This window comes from Megascapheus bottae, chromosome 11 (genome assembly GCF_031878675.1).
Source record: "Megascapheus bottae isolate mThoBot1 chromosome 11, mThoBot2.hap1, whole genome shotgun sequence".
NCBI lineage: Eukaryota > Metazoa > Chordata > Mammalia > Rodentia > Geomyidae > Megascapheus > Megascapheus bottae.
In genome coordinates this window covers 46897218-46914165 of record NC_143519.1, presented here as the reverse complement: position 1 = coordinate 46914165, position 16948 = coordinate 46897218, and the positions used below count along the sequence as shown (strand labels likewise).

The 16948-nt window shown below is 43.0% G+C and overlaps 1 protein-coding gene and 1 long non-coding RNA gene across 2 annotated transcripts in view; one reads left to right on the top strand and one right to left on the bottom strand.

Moving 5' to 3' along the window:
* LOC150057019 (uncharacterized) overlaps positions 1-3667 on the top strand; it is a 61881-nt gene extending 58214 nt beyond the window's left edge. Inside the window, exon 3 of the long non-coding RNA XR_016537119.1 lies at positions 3228-3667. This is a non-coding gene — a long non-coding RNA (uncharacterized LOC150057019). The remainder of the gene's footprint in view (positions 1-3227) is intronic.
* Positions 1-16948, bottom strand: part of Mtus2 (microtubule associated scaffold protein 2) — a 339242-nt gene that overhangs the window by 103015 nt on the left and 219279 nt on the right. Inside the window, exons 5-6 of the mRNA XM_090342204.1 lie at positions 15708-15806; positions 5731-5942 (exon numbers count right to left, since the gene is read on the bottom strand). Of these exons, the coding sequence (XP_090198330.1) occupies positions 5731-5942; positions 15708-15806 (311 nt within the window). The remainder of the gene's footprint in view (positions 1-5730; positions 5943-15707; positions 15807-16948) is intronic.

Below are 16948 nucleotides of genomic sequence, written 5' to 3'. Positions count from 1 at the left end.
TCCTTAATGTACCATGTTCTCTCTCATCTCTTTGGCTGTCCCTTGGTTATCTCATATTGTTACAGTATCTCACTTTGTTATCTGATATATCGGATATATTTGTATTTGGTTATTTGAAATTGGTTAGGGAAGGGAGGAAAACAAGATGAGGGATGGTGGTGGGAGGGAGGGAAATGGGGACCAAGACATGAGAAAGGGTATCAATGTATGTGAATTAATGCACCTTCTATCTGGTGAATATAATGTAACCCTTCTATTAATTACAATAAAAATATATGAAGAAAAACAAAAAAAAACGATGCTGGCTGCAAGGTAAAATTAATTTGTACAACAGGTCCAGGGTCTAGGTTGTTTTATGGATTGACCACCAGGAGATGCTAGAGAGTAGCAATCCCAGTGACTACACAGAGAAGAAAATGATTCACATCCTTGAACTTGATTCTGCAAAGTGCGATTCCCAGAGAGCCACACTCATTGCTACAGCACTCAGCAGTCTGAGACCACAGATTTTGGCAGGTCTGCTTGGATTACTGAGGAACATGTCTAATTGCAGGGGCAGAGCTGCCTGGGACTAGTGGAAGCACGAGGCTGAGTTGGCACGTCAAGGTGGCATGTTAGAGTTGTCCCTGGATGCTGGGTTGAAGCAGTGTCAGGGCTGACAGCTCTGCCAGGGGCTTTAAGTGTGAGGCTGAAATGGAAGGTTCTTATCTGGATTTCTATGCTTTTCTCTGGTGAGGAGATTTATTTCTAGCATACCCTTAATGGTATCAGCACACTCAGGAAAACAAATAAAGGAACAATTGAAAAGCTAGAGTAGAAAAATGTATTTCTATTTTTAAACATATTTCTATTCTTGAATCACATTCCAGGCCAAACTCCCAATGCATATATAGGCTAAGCATCTCTTACTGGAAATGCTTGGGGAAAGAAATGTTTCAGATTGCTCTGGATTTCAAGTGTTTATATTCTTATTCTTATAATTAATGTTTTCTTCTTCAGAATATTGACTATTTATACATATGGGTTGGGGGAAAAACCCAAGTCTAAACATGAGGTTCACCTATATTTCAAATTAACCCTCTATCTGAAAATAACTTTACACAATAATTTTAGTATGTTTTCACACTAAATTTGCACTTGTGTCCTGTCAATACTCAAAGTATCCCAGACATTTGAACATTTCATTTTTTCCCTTTCTTCTCGTCTCTTCTTTTTTCTTGCCTTCCCTTCCCTTCTCTTCTCTCTCCCTCCTTCCCTTCCTTCCCTCCCTCCCTCCCTCCCTCCCTCCTTCCTTCCTTCCTTCCTTCCTTCCTTCCTTCCTTCCCTCCCTCCCTCCCTCCCTCCCTCCCTCCTTCCTTCCTTCCTTCCTTCCTTCCTTCCTTCCTTCCTTCCTTCCTTCCTTCCTTCCTTCCTTCCCTCCTTCCTTCCTTCCCTCCTTCCTTGCTGGCACTGGAGCTTGAACTCCGAGTTTCCACTTTTGCTTGACTTTTTGCTCAAATATGGTGATATGCCACTTGAAACACACCTTCACTTCCCAAAGTTTTAGATTTTCCCATTAGGAATGCTAGACCTGTAACATAAACTCCAAGGGTCTTGGACTGAGTGTTCCATTGATATGAACTAATCAGGTCTCCTGTGTCTAAACCTGTTTGAAAGTATCATCCTTAAGAAATGTGTTGTCTGATTTCCTTGTGCTCAGAAAAGGTTTTATTGAGTATTTGCTCCCAGTGGCTGTGTGCATTCGCTTGATACATCTTCAAAACACCCTAGTGAAGAACTTTCATTAAGCCTACTTCAGGTGGAAGAAGTTGAGACTCTTAAGAGGTTGGAGGGCGCTCAACCATGTGTTTGTGTGTGTGTGTGAGGGTTCCAGAAAAGATGATGATGTCGTTTTCATTAGTGCAATGACAGGCTCACACAGGGGAAGGTACTTGCACCCAACCTACTTCTGAGTGGAGGCATTGGTGACAGCTTGGTTAATACTACACCTCTGTCTAGCCCTCTGGATGGACACAGTACAAGATACAAATGGCACATGTGCACTCTAATGACAGGAGACAAGATTTTGGGACTGGGTATACTTCCTCATGGCTGACCATTTTTCTCATGCTAGGCCATCTGTGTTCCACACAATAACAGGAGCCCTTTAGGCTGCCTAGTCCTTTAGTCATCAGAAGCCAACTCTTACAGGTTCCAAGGAGTCTATCTCTGTGTCTGGAGTCCCAAATGGAATTTCCAGTTAAAATTGGTATTGCTCATGACATAAATACCTGAATACCTGACAGTTTGTGTGGAGACTGCTGCTGCTCAAGTAGAGACTTGTGTGTGTGTGTGTGTGTGTGTGTGTGTGTGTGTGTGTGTGTGTTAGACCATGTGCCTGCATTTATCTGGAGAAGGAGTAGTAATCAGGAAGACGGGAAGGATGCAGAGCATGGGCTGGGGGAGGAGGGATGGCGTGGCACCGTCATGTCTGATGCCTGTGTAGAGATGGTGGTTGTGATTGGGAAGAAATTCACGTCCAGATCTATTTTCCTGACAGACGATGCCAAATGCTGATCTGCAGTGGGGAGGAGATGCCTACCCATCACTTGCCAGACCTTAGTTTTCCTTTTATGTCAGTACTGGGGTTAAACTCAGAACCAGAGCACTATCCCTTAGCTTCTCTGTTCAAGACTAGCCATCTACCGCTTCAACCACAGTTCCATATCCAACTTTTTGATGGTTAAGCGATGGTTTTTGATGGTTCATTGGAAGTAATTAGGTTTTCCTGCCTGGATGGCTTCAAACATTAAACGTCCTCAGATCACAGCCTCCTGAGCAGCTAGGATTACAGGCAAGAGCCATCAGTACCCAGCTAACCTATTAGACTTTTTGAGTCTCCAATGTAGGAGGTCAGGTATATGCTACAGAAAACTAAAACTCATGGCTCAAGATCCAGATGAGTTTGTCTCAGGCACAGACATATAAAACTATGGGGACCCAACTCTTAATTCTAACAAACTCACCTGCCATGATACTGTATATGGATCCAGATGTTCTTATTTGTAAAGCACAGCATGTATTACCAAGTGTCCATTAAATGTCTATGAATATGCCTTCCCATGTGAAAGTTTCATGAAGGGGCTGGTTTGGTTCTGTGGGTGATGTGTGGAAGGTAGAAAGTCATGGTAGGCAGAGCTGTGGGGCTGTGATATTGAGTGAATACTATTTTCTTCTCTTTATTGTAGGCTGGACAGGCCACAGGAAATATACATCTGATGATGGATAAGACATGCCATTCATTTTCCACTAAGAAAAATGATCTGTGCTTACGGTGGGAGGTCAAGCTTCCTTGGTACCTCGAAAGTGGATACAGAAGTTTAATGCTTGCAGGAAGTGAACTATGGGCACTTGCCTCTCATGACTGACAACAACATGACTAGACCAGAAAGAAAGACAGAAATCCGCACTGGCATTTTACTCTTGGTATTATTTATTGGTTTGGTTAGGAAGGAGGCTGAAATTTTGGTGCTATTTATTTAACTTGTCATTCCTTACAACAACACACCGATAAATGGCTCTTTCTGTTGAAATCTTTCAGCAAAAAGAATCATGAGAAGCCAGGTACCAGTGGCTTCTGCCTATATTCCTGGTTATTTAGGAGGCTGAGATCTGAGAACTACAGTTTAATGGCAGGTAGAGCACATAACTCTGAGAGACTTGTCTCCAATGTATCAGCAAAACATTAGAAAGGAAGCTGTTGCTTAAATGGTAGATCAATAATCTTGGGCAAAACCACCAAGACAAGCAAAATTGTGAGGCCCTGAGTTCAAGACCCCAGCACTGGTACAAAAATTAAAACAAAATTATTACAAAAACCCACTCAGGTTTCTATATTAGAGAGCACAGGACATGGGGTAAGAAAATAAAAATGGGTAGAATCCCTCATACTTCAAGGTAAGTAGATAAAGGAAGAAGCCAGTGGAAAGGGTGCTATTTAATATGCTTCTGCTTCTCTAGTTTCAATTAGACCTTTGGTTCACTTTCTTTTCTGGAGGACACTTTTCCTGTCTCCCAGAAGGCTCACCAGTACTTGCTCTTCGGATGATTGAGAGGTGTGGTTTCTCTCTCCCAAAGCTCATGTTAAAATTTGGCGGTCAACATGTTAGCATTGGGAGATGGCGTCTGCATGACAAACTAATTTATTTGAAGACTAGATTCCTTCTTGTGGGATAAAGTAGAGCACTGTGTGTATGTGTGCTGGGTCCTGGGACTTGAACTGGAGGCTTTGAGCTCTTGCTTGGCTTTTTGGCTCAAAGCTGGCACTCTACAACTTGAGTCATAGCTACAATTTTTACATTAACTCTTGAGAGAGTTGCTTGCTACAAAGTGGCTGGATTCCTTTGTCTTCTCCCTTTCTCCACACACAGCCCTCACTTAAAGTCAGTGCATAATACCAAGCATTCGGCTTTTCCAGCCTGTAGGTCTGTGAGTCCAAATGAACCTTCTATTAAAATAAATTGGGCCGGGAGTTTGGCCTAGTGGTTAAAGTGCTTGCCTAGCATGCATGAAAACCCGGGTTCGATTCCTTGGTACCACATACATAGAAAAAAAGCCGATGGGGTCCTGAGGCTCAAGTGGTAGAACTCTAGCCTTGAGAAAGTCCAAGGACAGTGCTTAGGCCCTGAGCTCAAGCCCAGGACAGGCAAAAATAAATAAATAATTACCTAGTCTTGGGTATTCTGTTATAACAACAAAAAATTGCACCAAGCCATCCCTACTATTTAAATCTTCTAGGTTAATGTTTATTTTCACCCCCCAAGAACATCTCAGTCACCTCTATCTGGAGCACTAATGCAGTCAGATGCCAGGTTTTGCCAATGCCTGGACAACACTGAGTATCTAATAACAGACTCAGTGTCGAGCTGGTCTCAGGAGCCCCAGACACTCACTGAGAACAGAGCAACACTCTTTGTATTTCAGAGAAACTGAAAATGAAGGGGACCTCAACATACCCATCTACTTTCTAAAATGTAAACAGGGGCCAGCTGACAGCCCCAAGCTACAACCCTTTATATCACTGCTGTGGTCCTGACGGACTTTTAGGTGATGTGAGCAGAAATGCCAGCATCTGTCTATCTGCCCATGAGAATAAGCAGTCCCCCCTCAAACATGCTCGTGTGTAACCTTCTCTCTTTTTTCTTTCTCTCCCCTTTCCTCCCTCCCTCCATCCCTCCCTCCCTTCCTTCCTTCCTCTCTCTCTTTGTTTTTCTTTTTTTGCTGAGCTCAGGGCCTGAGCACTGTACTTGGGCTTTCTCAAGGCTAGAGCTCTACCACTTGAGCCTCAGCACCACTTCCAGCTTTTTTCTATGTATGTGGTACCGAGGAATCGAACCCAGGTCTTTGTGTATGCTAGGCAAGCACTCTACCACTAGGCCAGATTCCCAGCCCGCCTTCCTCTCTATTTCACTCTGTCTTTCTCCCTCCTTCCCTCCCTCCAGCCGCCCCTCGTTATCTCCTCTATAGGGATGATGGTTGTTTATTACTATTCCCAAACTAGTATCTTCGAAGTACAAACTCGGTCCCCATGTCATACAACACTGCGGGAGATTCCAGTGACTTCTGAAAATCAAAGTTCAATGCTATCCCAACCCCAGACGATGCCCTGACTCCCAACAGCTGTCACCACCACCCTCTGCCCCTAATGTTCCTAAACAACAGATCCTTCAGCATTCGTGAACACGGGCTCACCTTTCCAAAGAAGTGCTGAGTGGACACAGCCAGGGCGTCGAAGCCGCAGATGGCCCTCCTCAGCTCGCCCTGGACCAGGCTGAGCTGCCGTGCCTGCCGCTCGCACCTGTCCTTCAGCCGCTGGACCAGCTGCCGTTCTGCCTCTCGGGCCTGCAGGTCAGGCTTGGGTGCAAACCCATTTCGAGGAGCTGCGGTCCTCTGCTTTGGGTATCCTACAAGAAAAGAAAAGGACACGGTGAGCTTTTTGTTTTGTTTTGGTGCCAGTAATGGGCCTTGAACTCAGGGCTTGACTCTTGACTTTTTCTGCTCAAGACTGGGGTGCTCTCAGTGACTCCATACCTCCACTTCCAGCTTTTTAGTGGTTCACTGGAGATAATAAGGGTCTAATTGACTTTGTTGCCCAGGCTGGCTTTCCATTGCAATCCTCACATCTCAGCTTCCTGAGCTGAGAATTAGTGCAACAGGCCTCAAACTCATAATCCTCTTATTACCATCATGTGCCACCACATTGGCCAGATCCAGTCATTTGTGAAAAAATATTCATCACGAATATGAGAATAGCTCTTTGCAAACGTATTCATCAGAAGTAAATGGAGGGAAAAAATTTCCCATGGTTTGTCATTTTAAGAATTAAAAAGACAAAACAGGGACTTACATTATTTACTCTTGTTTACGCATTTCTAAGTGCAAAGTTTCATGTGTGAAGAAAGAACAGCCTTCAAAGTCACATTCCTTTCAGCCACCAACATCTCTTTTAGCCTGACAGGCGTGATCAAAGAAGGACATTTGCTTGGCTGTTTATTTTCCTAAAAAGAGATAATCCTTGGGAAATGTGTGATGGGAAATCAATCAATCATTCACTTGTGATAGAAATCAGACTGACAACAACACAGCAACCTCTCTCTGGCACTGGAGCTTAATGTGCCCAGGTCTCTCTTGTCCATTTAGATTGGCCATGCTAGCGACACTTGTCTGAGATGTCAACACAGTGCCACTGCTCAAGGCTGGCATTTGAGCTGCAGCTCCATTTCTTCATGTCCTTGTGCTTAATTGGAAATAAGAGTCTCATAGATTTTCCTGCCTGGGCTGGCTTTGAACTGGGATCCTCAGATCCCAGCCTCCTGAGTAGGTAGGATTACTGGCATGAGCCCCTAGTCCTCAGAAGGACTTTGGACTTTAAATGTCTAGGCATGTCTCCTGCAACCTATTTCCTCTCCTCTAGTATGACTTCATATCATCTCCGTGGCTAAAGTTTAGTGTATGCCACTGTCACCTCTCCAATCCCTTCTCATCTTCCACCTCTTCTGCACTCAGAATGATTCATTTAGTCATAAGGCAGTTCTCACCCGTCTTCTACTGCTTGCCTCTGCATCAAGAAAGAAGCTTGCATCCCTGATCTTGCCCACAAAGTTTCTGCCTGGCGAACGAGATGCTGTGTACACAAAAGGAACCTAGAGCTCTGTTGGGTTCAGAGCAAAATCTAGGTAGACTTATGGGAACTGGACTTCCATGCTGAAGTTTTAATAAGGGAAGGTGAGACCCTAGGAAATAGCGCAGAGATAAGCAGCTCATTATGGTTAGGTGAGCAGGCATCTTCCTGTGACCACTGTCCACTCACTGAGGCTCTGAGAGATCTGTGATTGATTGGTCATGCTTTACATAACACGGGCACATTCTTCTCTTTGCCACTGACTGGCATAAGCTATGAATCCTCTTTAGTATATCAAGTATGCTTTCTTGCTGTCATTCTTTGTTTTCCAAAGCAACAGGGATCTAAATAAATCAGAAAAAATCAGAGCTGGTGGCTCCTGCCTGTAATCCTAGCTTCTCAGGAGGATAAGATCTGAGAATTGAGGTTTGAAGCCAGCCTAGGCAGGAAAGTCTGTGACTCTTATCTCCAAAGTAACTAACCACCAAGCAGCTGGAATTAGAGCTGTGGCTCATGTGTTAGAGTATCAGTTTTGAGTGATAAAAGCTCTAAGACAGTACTCAAGCCTGAGGTTCAAGCCCTAGCACTGGCATAAAAACAAAAATAAAGAAAATGGCAGTTACTTTAGTACCTGATTCACCAAGATCTAGGATAGTGCTGCATTTATGGATTCATAAGTGGCCTCATCTTTTAAAAGTAGTCAATATACCTACATAATCCTGATTATTAATTTAATGGCAGCTGTGCTTATTTTAATGAACACTTCCTTCTCTTAACAGGTCCTCAGAGATTTCAATGTGATGTCACATAGGATGAGTGTGAAGTCATGTGACTTCCTGGAATCGCAGTATGGCTATTATTGCTTCTTAGAGACTGCCTTCATGAGATCAGAGACCACTGTAAAAAAATGCCCTTGCCTGTTGCAGACCAATCAAAGTGGATGGTACACTTCATCTCAACGTCTTCCATACTGAAATCAAAATAAAAATGGCTACCAAAATACAGACAATACTCCCTAGAGTAGCAACCACAAAAGATGAGAGCTTTTACTGCCTGCACTGTACTGTAGGACACAGCCTGAGAACTAAGGAGACTTCTGCCCACAGTTACTATTTGCCATTCACTGTGGTGGCTGGAGAACACATTCCAGTGTTCTCCAATGAATGTGCAGATACACCAGATGTCTGACATTGATGCCATCCAGGGGTAGGGTTCATTTGTGCCTTGGCTGATTAAAGAATGGAGAGGCAGGAGATGTTTAAAGCAGCCAGAACAAGTTTATTTGAAAGCAAAAGGAAAGTCAACAGATTTGAAACAGACTCTTGGTGGAGAGGGACCCTCAAAACAAGGGTCCAATGGGATCTTCTTAGAGGCCAGTTATTGTAGTATGGGACTCTTCCCGTATCTCTTGCTTTGCCCTGGCTCTTTTCATTGGTTTAGTGGATCTATGTCATTATGGGAAGAAGAGTTTGGCTTTTGGGTGGGGACTCAGTGCATTATGGGAAGAAGCAGTGCCATGATGGGGGTCACATGCTATTTTTCCATGTGTTATATGCACCACTTTTTATATCCATTACTTAGCAGTTCCCCTTTCTTTCCTCAGTACTATTAACACAAAAAGCATGCCGTCTTTAGGGAATTGGAAGGAAAAAAAGCAAAACTTCTAGTGCAGTGACGGAGAGCTAATTGTCAACTTTGATTTCTTAGACCACCTCTGAGCTTATCAACATGGGCGCACTCATGCTGTTTCTGTATTTTTAGCTGTCAAATTTAATCTTGAGGAGAATGGCTCTTCAGGCCTTCCATCTTTAAAGTTCATATGATTCATTTTTTATAGTGCTAGGGATTGAATTTAGTCCCTCACATGTGCTGGGCAAATTCTGTACTAATGGAGTTCCATTTCCAGCTCTCAAATGATCAACATTCCTTAGGAGACGAGTCCAAAGGCACAGTGCCTCTTCTGTCTCTGATCACAGAAAATAACATTGATCCAAACAAATTCCAGGAAATGGAAAAATAATCATTATCATCTTCATCACCATCATCACCATTTTCATCATGCTAGAAATTATCCTCAATGGTAAATATGAGTCAGTAAAAACAGACTCACTACTGGCACTTATTTTGATATATCAGCACTATTTGTACATTAATCATGTACTCAAAATTCCACTGTTTTAGTAGAAGCAGCTTACATTTCTGCTCCCTGAACCGATATCCTAAGCCTTTCTTTTCCCCTTTCAATTTTCCAAAGGCAGAAGTTCCCTGAGAATGTCAGCTTTTGGGATCAACCCACCAAAGGAAGTTGAGCTGCTTTGTGACACCAAACTGCCTAAAAAGACAGCAATGTCATGAGGCCATCCCTTGTGTGATATCCCTGGTTAGCTGCTGCTCTGCACCTTATCGTTAACATAACATGACAAAGGACAATCCAGTCCCAGAGCTGAGGCTCTAGGAAGGAAAAGCTGAGAAGGAAAGCTATCTGTGGGGTTCCCTGTTGCATTTAATTGAAAACAGTCTGATATTTTAAGTATAGCCAGTTTGGGGTATATCCATGGTTGCTATGTCTGAGGATTCAACAAGCTACATCAAGCTTTGATCCCTAAGCTATATAATGTAATAGCCATTTATCTAGCATTACATGGCATTAGATATAAATCATCTATTGATGAGGGAAAGTAAATGGGACAATTGTACAGGTTGTATTTAAGTACATCTTTATAACCCTCACTACTGAGGAGGCTGAGATTCAAGGATTGAGGTTTGAAGCTGGTCTGGGTGAGATAAACCCAAGAAACTCTTATCTTCAATTAACCAGCAAATTGCTGAAACCAGAGGTGTGGCTCAAATGATAGAGCATAAGCTTTAAATGGAAAAAAAATCATGCAAGAGCATGAGGATTTGAGTTCACATCCCTGCACAGGAATGGACATTGATTATAACAACAATAATAATATCTATAGAGTTTGCTATCCTACCTCATCTATAGACTTTACATCATGTGGCTTGTGGAGGACCAAAATATTTGACTACCTTCTCCAAGCATTTCCTCCCTGACTGCTACCAAGGTGAGGTACAGGGGAGCATACAAGAGAACCAAGCCCATACTTGGCCTTGGGGCAATCATTGTCCCTGCGGAGCGAAGCTGGGTCAGCCTCTGCTCCTTCCAGGGTCCTGTGAGGCCACGCAGCATTTCTACCATATGTCACAGGGTTGGGGCACGCTCTGAATCTAGCATATCCTCTCATTGCCCCAATCCTGCCCCAATCACAATGCCCTCTTATTTGTCCTGCTGGTTGCTGCAGATCAAGTGGGAAAGATGGGATCCATGCTGGTGACAACTGGCCACTCAGGAAAGGCCCGTAAGGAAACATCATCACAAAGGTGAGTGTAAACAGTTCGCGTGCAAAGGCTGAGCTGCAAATAGTTTGCGTGCACACGTTGAGCACTGGGGACGACTCTGAGTTTGAAAATGGGATATTAAAAATTCAGCTGCTGTCATCTGTTTCCCACCGAGAGGACTGCAATGGATGGGGCCGCGTGGTTTCCTTTTTCAAGCTGGAAAACGTCATGGACACAGTAGTACAGAGTACTGTCCTGGAAGTTGCATATTTCCAATGGCAGAGAAAGCCTCTGACCTACACACTTGTAAAAAAGAAGCAAGGTAATTATGGGACGCAGCTTTAACAGCTTCTCGGTTTGAGGAAATGCACTTCAGCAAAGATGTAGGACCTCCCCGGGTTGCATGAGCTGACTTCCTTGTGGCTTTCTAGTTGTCAAACAAATCTAAATGTATTTCAGAAACCTTTGCCCAGTGGTAGGTATCATTTCCCACTGAGCAGTGGCAGTTGTTTGCCTGGGTTTGGCCTGTGATGACGGAAGGCAAAGAGTGGGTAGCAGAGGGTGACAGATTTCTTTCCAGACAGTCCTACGAGTGGGAATGGCCAGGGATTATGGAACTGGGCAACACCCAATCACAATCAATACAATACAAACTTTATAGAAAACAGCCGTTTGTATTTCCCTACCCCAGGAAGGTGCAGTTTCTTTTCCACTTTCACACAGAGGAGAACAAAAATATACAGAAAGGTGCGATCAAGCTTTCCAAAGCCACCGATGAAGAGTTATTTAAATAGTCTGCTTTTTAGGCAAAATAAAGGGTAGAAATGATCTTCATCCTCAGGCAGGTGCAGTGGCTCATATCTGTAATTGCAGCTACTTGGCAGGCAGAGGTTGGGAGGATTCAGATACCCATGGGACAGAAAGCAGACTTGCACTTCCCGGGGGCATGGAGGGTAGCCTGGCAAGGGGAACAGAGCTTATTTTGCAAATAATAAAAATGTTCTAGAATAAATGATGATATTCATATAACCCTCTAACCACACTACTGATCACTCACTTTAAAAGAGTGACCTTTGTGACATTTGAATTATAGATCAACTAATAAAAAGACTCAATGAGGACATTTGATTAAGTCCATTTGAGCATGGAGCTATTCGCTGCCATTTAGTGGACATTTTATCATTCGTCTTTACCATGACACGGGCAACACATACACACACACACACACACACACACACACACACACACACACACAATTCCTCGTTTTAAAGAAGAAGCAACTAAAGATCATAGAACTTGGGTAATTTCCCAAAGGTCACCTATTACATTATCAAGATTTTATTTGGGGCCAAGCTGATTGACAGCACAAAGAAGAAACTGGAGAAGAGTTTCTAGTGAAGGCAGCTAAGACGCAGTGTTTGTAGGTGTAAAAGGAGAATTGTGAGAGAGTGACATCACAGGGTTAAAGGAAGGAGGGAGGTGGGTTGACGACATCACATACCCAAGAAAAGATAGGGAATAGGACATAGGACATGCCTATTAAGACTTAATAACCAAGAGGTCACCGGTGAACTTTGCAAGAGCAGGAATGAAATGGCAGAGGGGCAGTCAGCAGTTGGTAGAGGATTCATCTGTAAACCGTTACAGTTTGAATCTTGCATCTCTCTCTCTCTCTCTCTCTCTCTCTCTCTCTCTCTCTCTCTCTCTCTCTCTCTCTCTCTCTCTCTCTCTCTCTTTCTCTCTCTCTCTCTCTCTCTCTCTGCCTCTCTGTGTATGTGTGTGTGGTCCTGAGGCTTGAATTCAGGGCCTAGACACTGTCCTTGAGTTTTTTATTTATGAAGGCTAAGACTCTTACCACTTGAGCCACAGCTCTACTTTTTAGTGGTTAATTGGAGATAAGAGGCTCATAGACTTTCCTTCCTGGGCTGGATTCAAACTGGGATCCTCAGATCTCAGCCTGCTGAATAGCTAGGATTATGGGTGTGAGCCCCTGTTATGCAGCTGAATGTTCTCTTAAGGTCCATGTGTTGAAGGCTTGGTTCCCATAGGGGTGCTATTGGGAGTATGGCAATGTTTAGGAAGTGGGGCCATGGGGACATGGCTGGAAGGGACAGCAGGCACCAGCACCTTCCTCTTCTTGTTTGCTCCACGGCTGTGATGCAAATGCTTTTGTTTTACCCTGTGTTCCTGCCAGAATGTGTTGTCTCATGCCAGGCCCAAAAGCTATGTATGAGGCCAAGTGATCATGGATCGGAATCTCTGAAGCCAGGAACCAAAATACATTTTCTCCTCTTATTTATCTCAAGTGTCTTGTGATAGTGACAGAAAATCAACTGACAAACATGAACGATCCTTTCCCAGAAGAAAAGAGAAGCACCTTAGAAGTCTAAATGTCAGGGGAAGTTCATTCACAATTATTTTGTTTGGAGGTGGGACACATGTCAGAAGATACAGCTTTGGCTTTCATGCAATTTACAGATGAGCAGGTAGAGAAACATTTCTTTAATTTACCAACTAGAGAACCTCTCCTAGTTAGATGTCATTCAAAGGCTCAATGGAAGGATGTAAGCATTAAATGTTCTAATTGATTTTCTGTCCACTGAGGAAAAGGAGAGACATTATTCAAAAGGAACCAAGGAAGGACTTGAGCTCAGGCACAGGGAAACCTCCCCTTCCAGATCTCCACCATGATTGCTCAGCACTTCTAACAGCACCTTTCTCCACGGCTGGCTTACAACCTACTTGCGATAGGCAAGGTTCTGCAATGAACCTGAAAATGTTCTCCCCCATGTATATTTTCTCAACTGCACGTGGATGGATTGTGAATGTTTGTGGATTCAGATGGATGGTAACTGAATGTGTGTGTTCCCTCAAAAAATTGTAAGCTGAAGTCCTAATCCTCAGTGTTGGGGCTCAATTGGACGTGAGGTCTCTAGGAGGTAATTAGCTCAGAAAGGTCATGAATGGGAAGAATGTAGCTGGGCATCGGTGGCTCATGCCTGTGATCAGGAGGCTGACATGTGAGGAACATGGCTTGAACTCAACCTGGGTTCAAGTCCATTAGACTTTTACCTCTAAATAACCATCAAAAAGATGGAAGTGGGGGCTGGAAGTTTGGCCTAGTGGTAGAGTGCTTGCCTACCATGCACGAAAACCCAGGTTCGATTCCTCGGTACCACATACATAGAAAAAAGCCAGAAATGGTGCTGTGGCTCAAGTGGTAGAGCACTAGCCTTGAGAAAGTCCAAGGACAATGCTTAGGCCCTGAGTTCAGTCCCCATGACTGCCCCCCCCCCAAAAAAAGATGGAAGTAGAGCTGTGGCTCAAATTAAAGAGTGCCAGCCTTGAATGAAAAAGCTTAGGGACAGCACCCAGGCCCTGGGTTTGATCCCGAGTACTGGTACAGAAAACAAAAACAAAGGGACATGTCAATGACCAATAACAATAACAGTGTATATTTATATGTTATAATGCATAGTACTATGCATTATACTGTTGATAACATAGCTATACTGTTGATAGCACTATATTATATAGTATAATTATGATTATATGTTCTACCATTTAGAAAGAATCAAAACGTTTGACAAAATAATATAAATTCTAGGAGGAAAGAGATGGAAGTAAACCTTTGTGTGATTCTTTTACTATCTGTGAAGTGATATAATATCACTTGAGGCTACAAATGTTAATGGTTAAATGTATATATTAGGAATTTTAATATAGAAATATTAATATAATACAAGTAAGAGCTGTGGATTCTTATTATATTAACAAAGAAGATAAATGGAAACATAGACACTACTCGGTGTATAATAAAGCAATCACAGATGGAAAACAGAAAAAGAATACACAGGTCGAATAGAAAACGCAGCGAGGTTGTAGATTTCATTCCAAGCAAACTAATAAAGATCTGAAAATGTACACCCATCACAGGTAAATTTCAGAGTGGATAGAAACACAGGATGCAATTACATGTTGCCTGTAAAAAGCTATTTAAATATAAAGAGATAAGTAAAAAAGGCCAAAGTGTGGAAAGAGATTCCACTATGCTGAAATAATAGAAAACTAGAGTGGTTCTATTAATAACAAGTAAATTAGATTCCAGGGAAAAGAATATTACCAAGATATAGGTCATCTGTTAATGATAAAGTCATCAGTTCATCAAAATGCTAAGCTAAACATTCATGTACCTCATGTCAGAATTTCTAAATACACAAAACAAATGTAGATAGAACTCAAGAGGGAAATAGACAAGTCCACAATTAGTCTGAACTTTCACCCTCTGCCAATTACTAACAGAGCATGCAGTCAGAAAATCAGAAATGGTGTGGTATACTTAAAGATATCCCCAATTGACCTATGAGATCTGTAATGCACTTCATATAGAGAAGTTAGAGCCGAGTTTATTAAGATAGACTGTTTCTGGGGACTGGGAGCTCATGACCATAATCTTAGTTTTCAGGAGGCTGTAATCTGAGGATCATGACTGGAAGCCAGCTGAGGCAGTATGAGATTCTTATCTTCAATTAACTACCAAAAAGCCAGAAGTAGAGAGCTATGATTCAAGTGGTAAAGCATTTAGCCTTGGGCAGAAAAGCTAAATGAGAATGTTGAGGCCCTGAGTTCAAGCCTAGTAGAGGCACAAAGACAAATGAAAACAATGTATCATGAGGTTAAATCTTCAAAATGTTGCCAACTTTAAATGACTTCCCCCTCTCTTTTTCTTCCCCACCTTGTGCCAATCCTAGGGCTTAAACTTAGGACCTGGGTACTGTCCCTGAGCTCTTGTACTTACAGTTAATGTTCTACCACTTGAGCAACAGATCTACTTCTGGCTTTTTGATGGTTAATTAGAAACGATTCTCCTGCCTTGGCTGGCTTGAAGCCAAGATCCTCTGGTCTCACCCTCCTAAGTAGCTAGGCATGCACCTTCAGCAGCTGGTTCTGAGAGAGGCAGATGCTCTGAAACAAGGAAGGTTTCTCTCTTCCACATGGTATAACATCTAGCTTTCTAAGGAAAAAAATGAAACAATCAGCTAATTCATTCCATGTAGAACCAGAAAACATACACTCCAACATGCCAACTCCCCAGAAAATAATACCACCCGGACTGGCACTGCTCCATTTGAGTAAGATATTTGAGTAAAAGAATCCCAAGGTACAAGTCTTCTCCCCAATAACACAGATGGCATTTCTTTAATACCTGGTGAGTGGGGCTTGGTGGCCGAAGCTGCTGTTCTCTTAGGAGATGAAACCACGGGTTTATTAGCATCTTGATCTCTCGGTGCTTCTTTCTTGGCTCCTATATAGAGAGGAAGAAAAGAAAAATAGACAAGTCAAAAAGCTAGTAACAATACAATGGAAAACGTATATTGTTTGTAGAAAAGGACAGCTCCATAAAAGGCAAGCGATGCAATGACAACACAATGTTTGGGTGATCTGTTGCTATGCCCACCGCCCCCTCGCTGGAGGAGGATACCTCATTTACAGCCCAGGGAATTTAGTGGCCAGTAGCCAGAGGATCAAGTACACTGTCATCTCTGGGTTGATGAAAAACACCCCAGTGTCTGGAAGACATTGTCACCCCAATGACCCTTGCAAAGCATCTTAGGATTTAAATTTTACCATCCACAGTCACTAACTGTGACAGAGGCAGGGTCTGCCGGCCTCTGGCTGCTGGAATTTATTATTTTTTCCCCCCAGAAGACAGGGAGGAGGAAGTTGTAGCTGAGCATAATTGCTAGCGGCATTGGTACCATCCAGAGCCACGCTTCGGGGGACACGGTTGACTCTAATTAATTTCCATGTCCTGGTCCACAGAGGTGACCGCAGGGGCTTGTGGGGCCTCACAGCTGCAGTGGAGGCTCTGGAGAAGCCGCAGCCAGAGCTGGCCCAGCAGAAGGGATAACCTGAGTGCAGAGAACATCTAAGAACCCATGTGCGGCTTCTCCCTTGTGTGTGGATTAACTTCTTCACAGAAAGCCAAAGAACAATGGAGGGAAGATTAAAGAGTCACACAAACCTATGTGTACCTAGAACTTCATCAGCTCTGGTGCACTAACGCCATCTCAGCATCAGCTCTAAGACCACTCCTTCCCGGGAGAACACGAGTGTCCCCAAGCCCTGACACCAAACTCTTCTTTCCAGAGCAACTGTCACTAGTAGTTAGGTATTTCTTCTTCCAGATACTATATGCATACACACATACCACACACATGTGTACACATACATGTACATATGCATAGGTGTATGTACGCATGTATACATGCATATAGATGTACATACATGCACATTACAAATTCATATAGATGCTCATATATATGTGTATACGCATGCACATATCCACGTGCATACACATGTATATATTCAAATGCATGTATGTATATGTATATGCATATGAAAATATAGCCATTGGTTAAATGTCAGATAATACTGTCTCCTCTC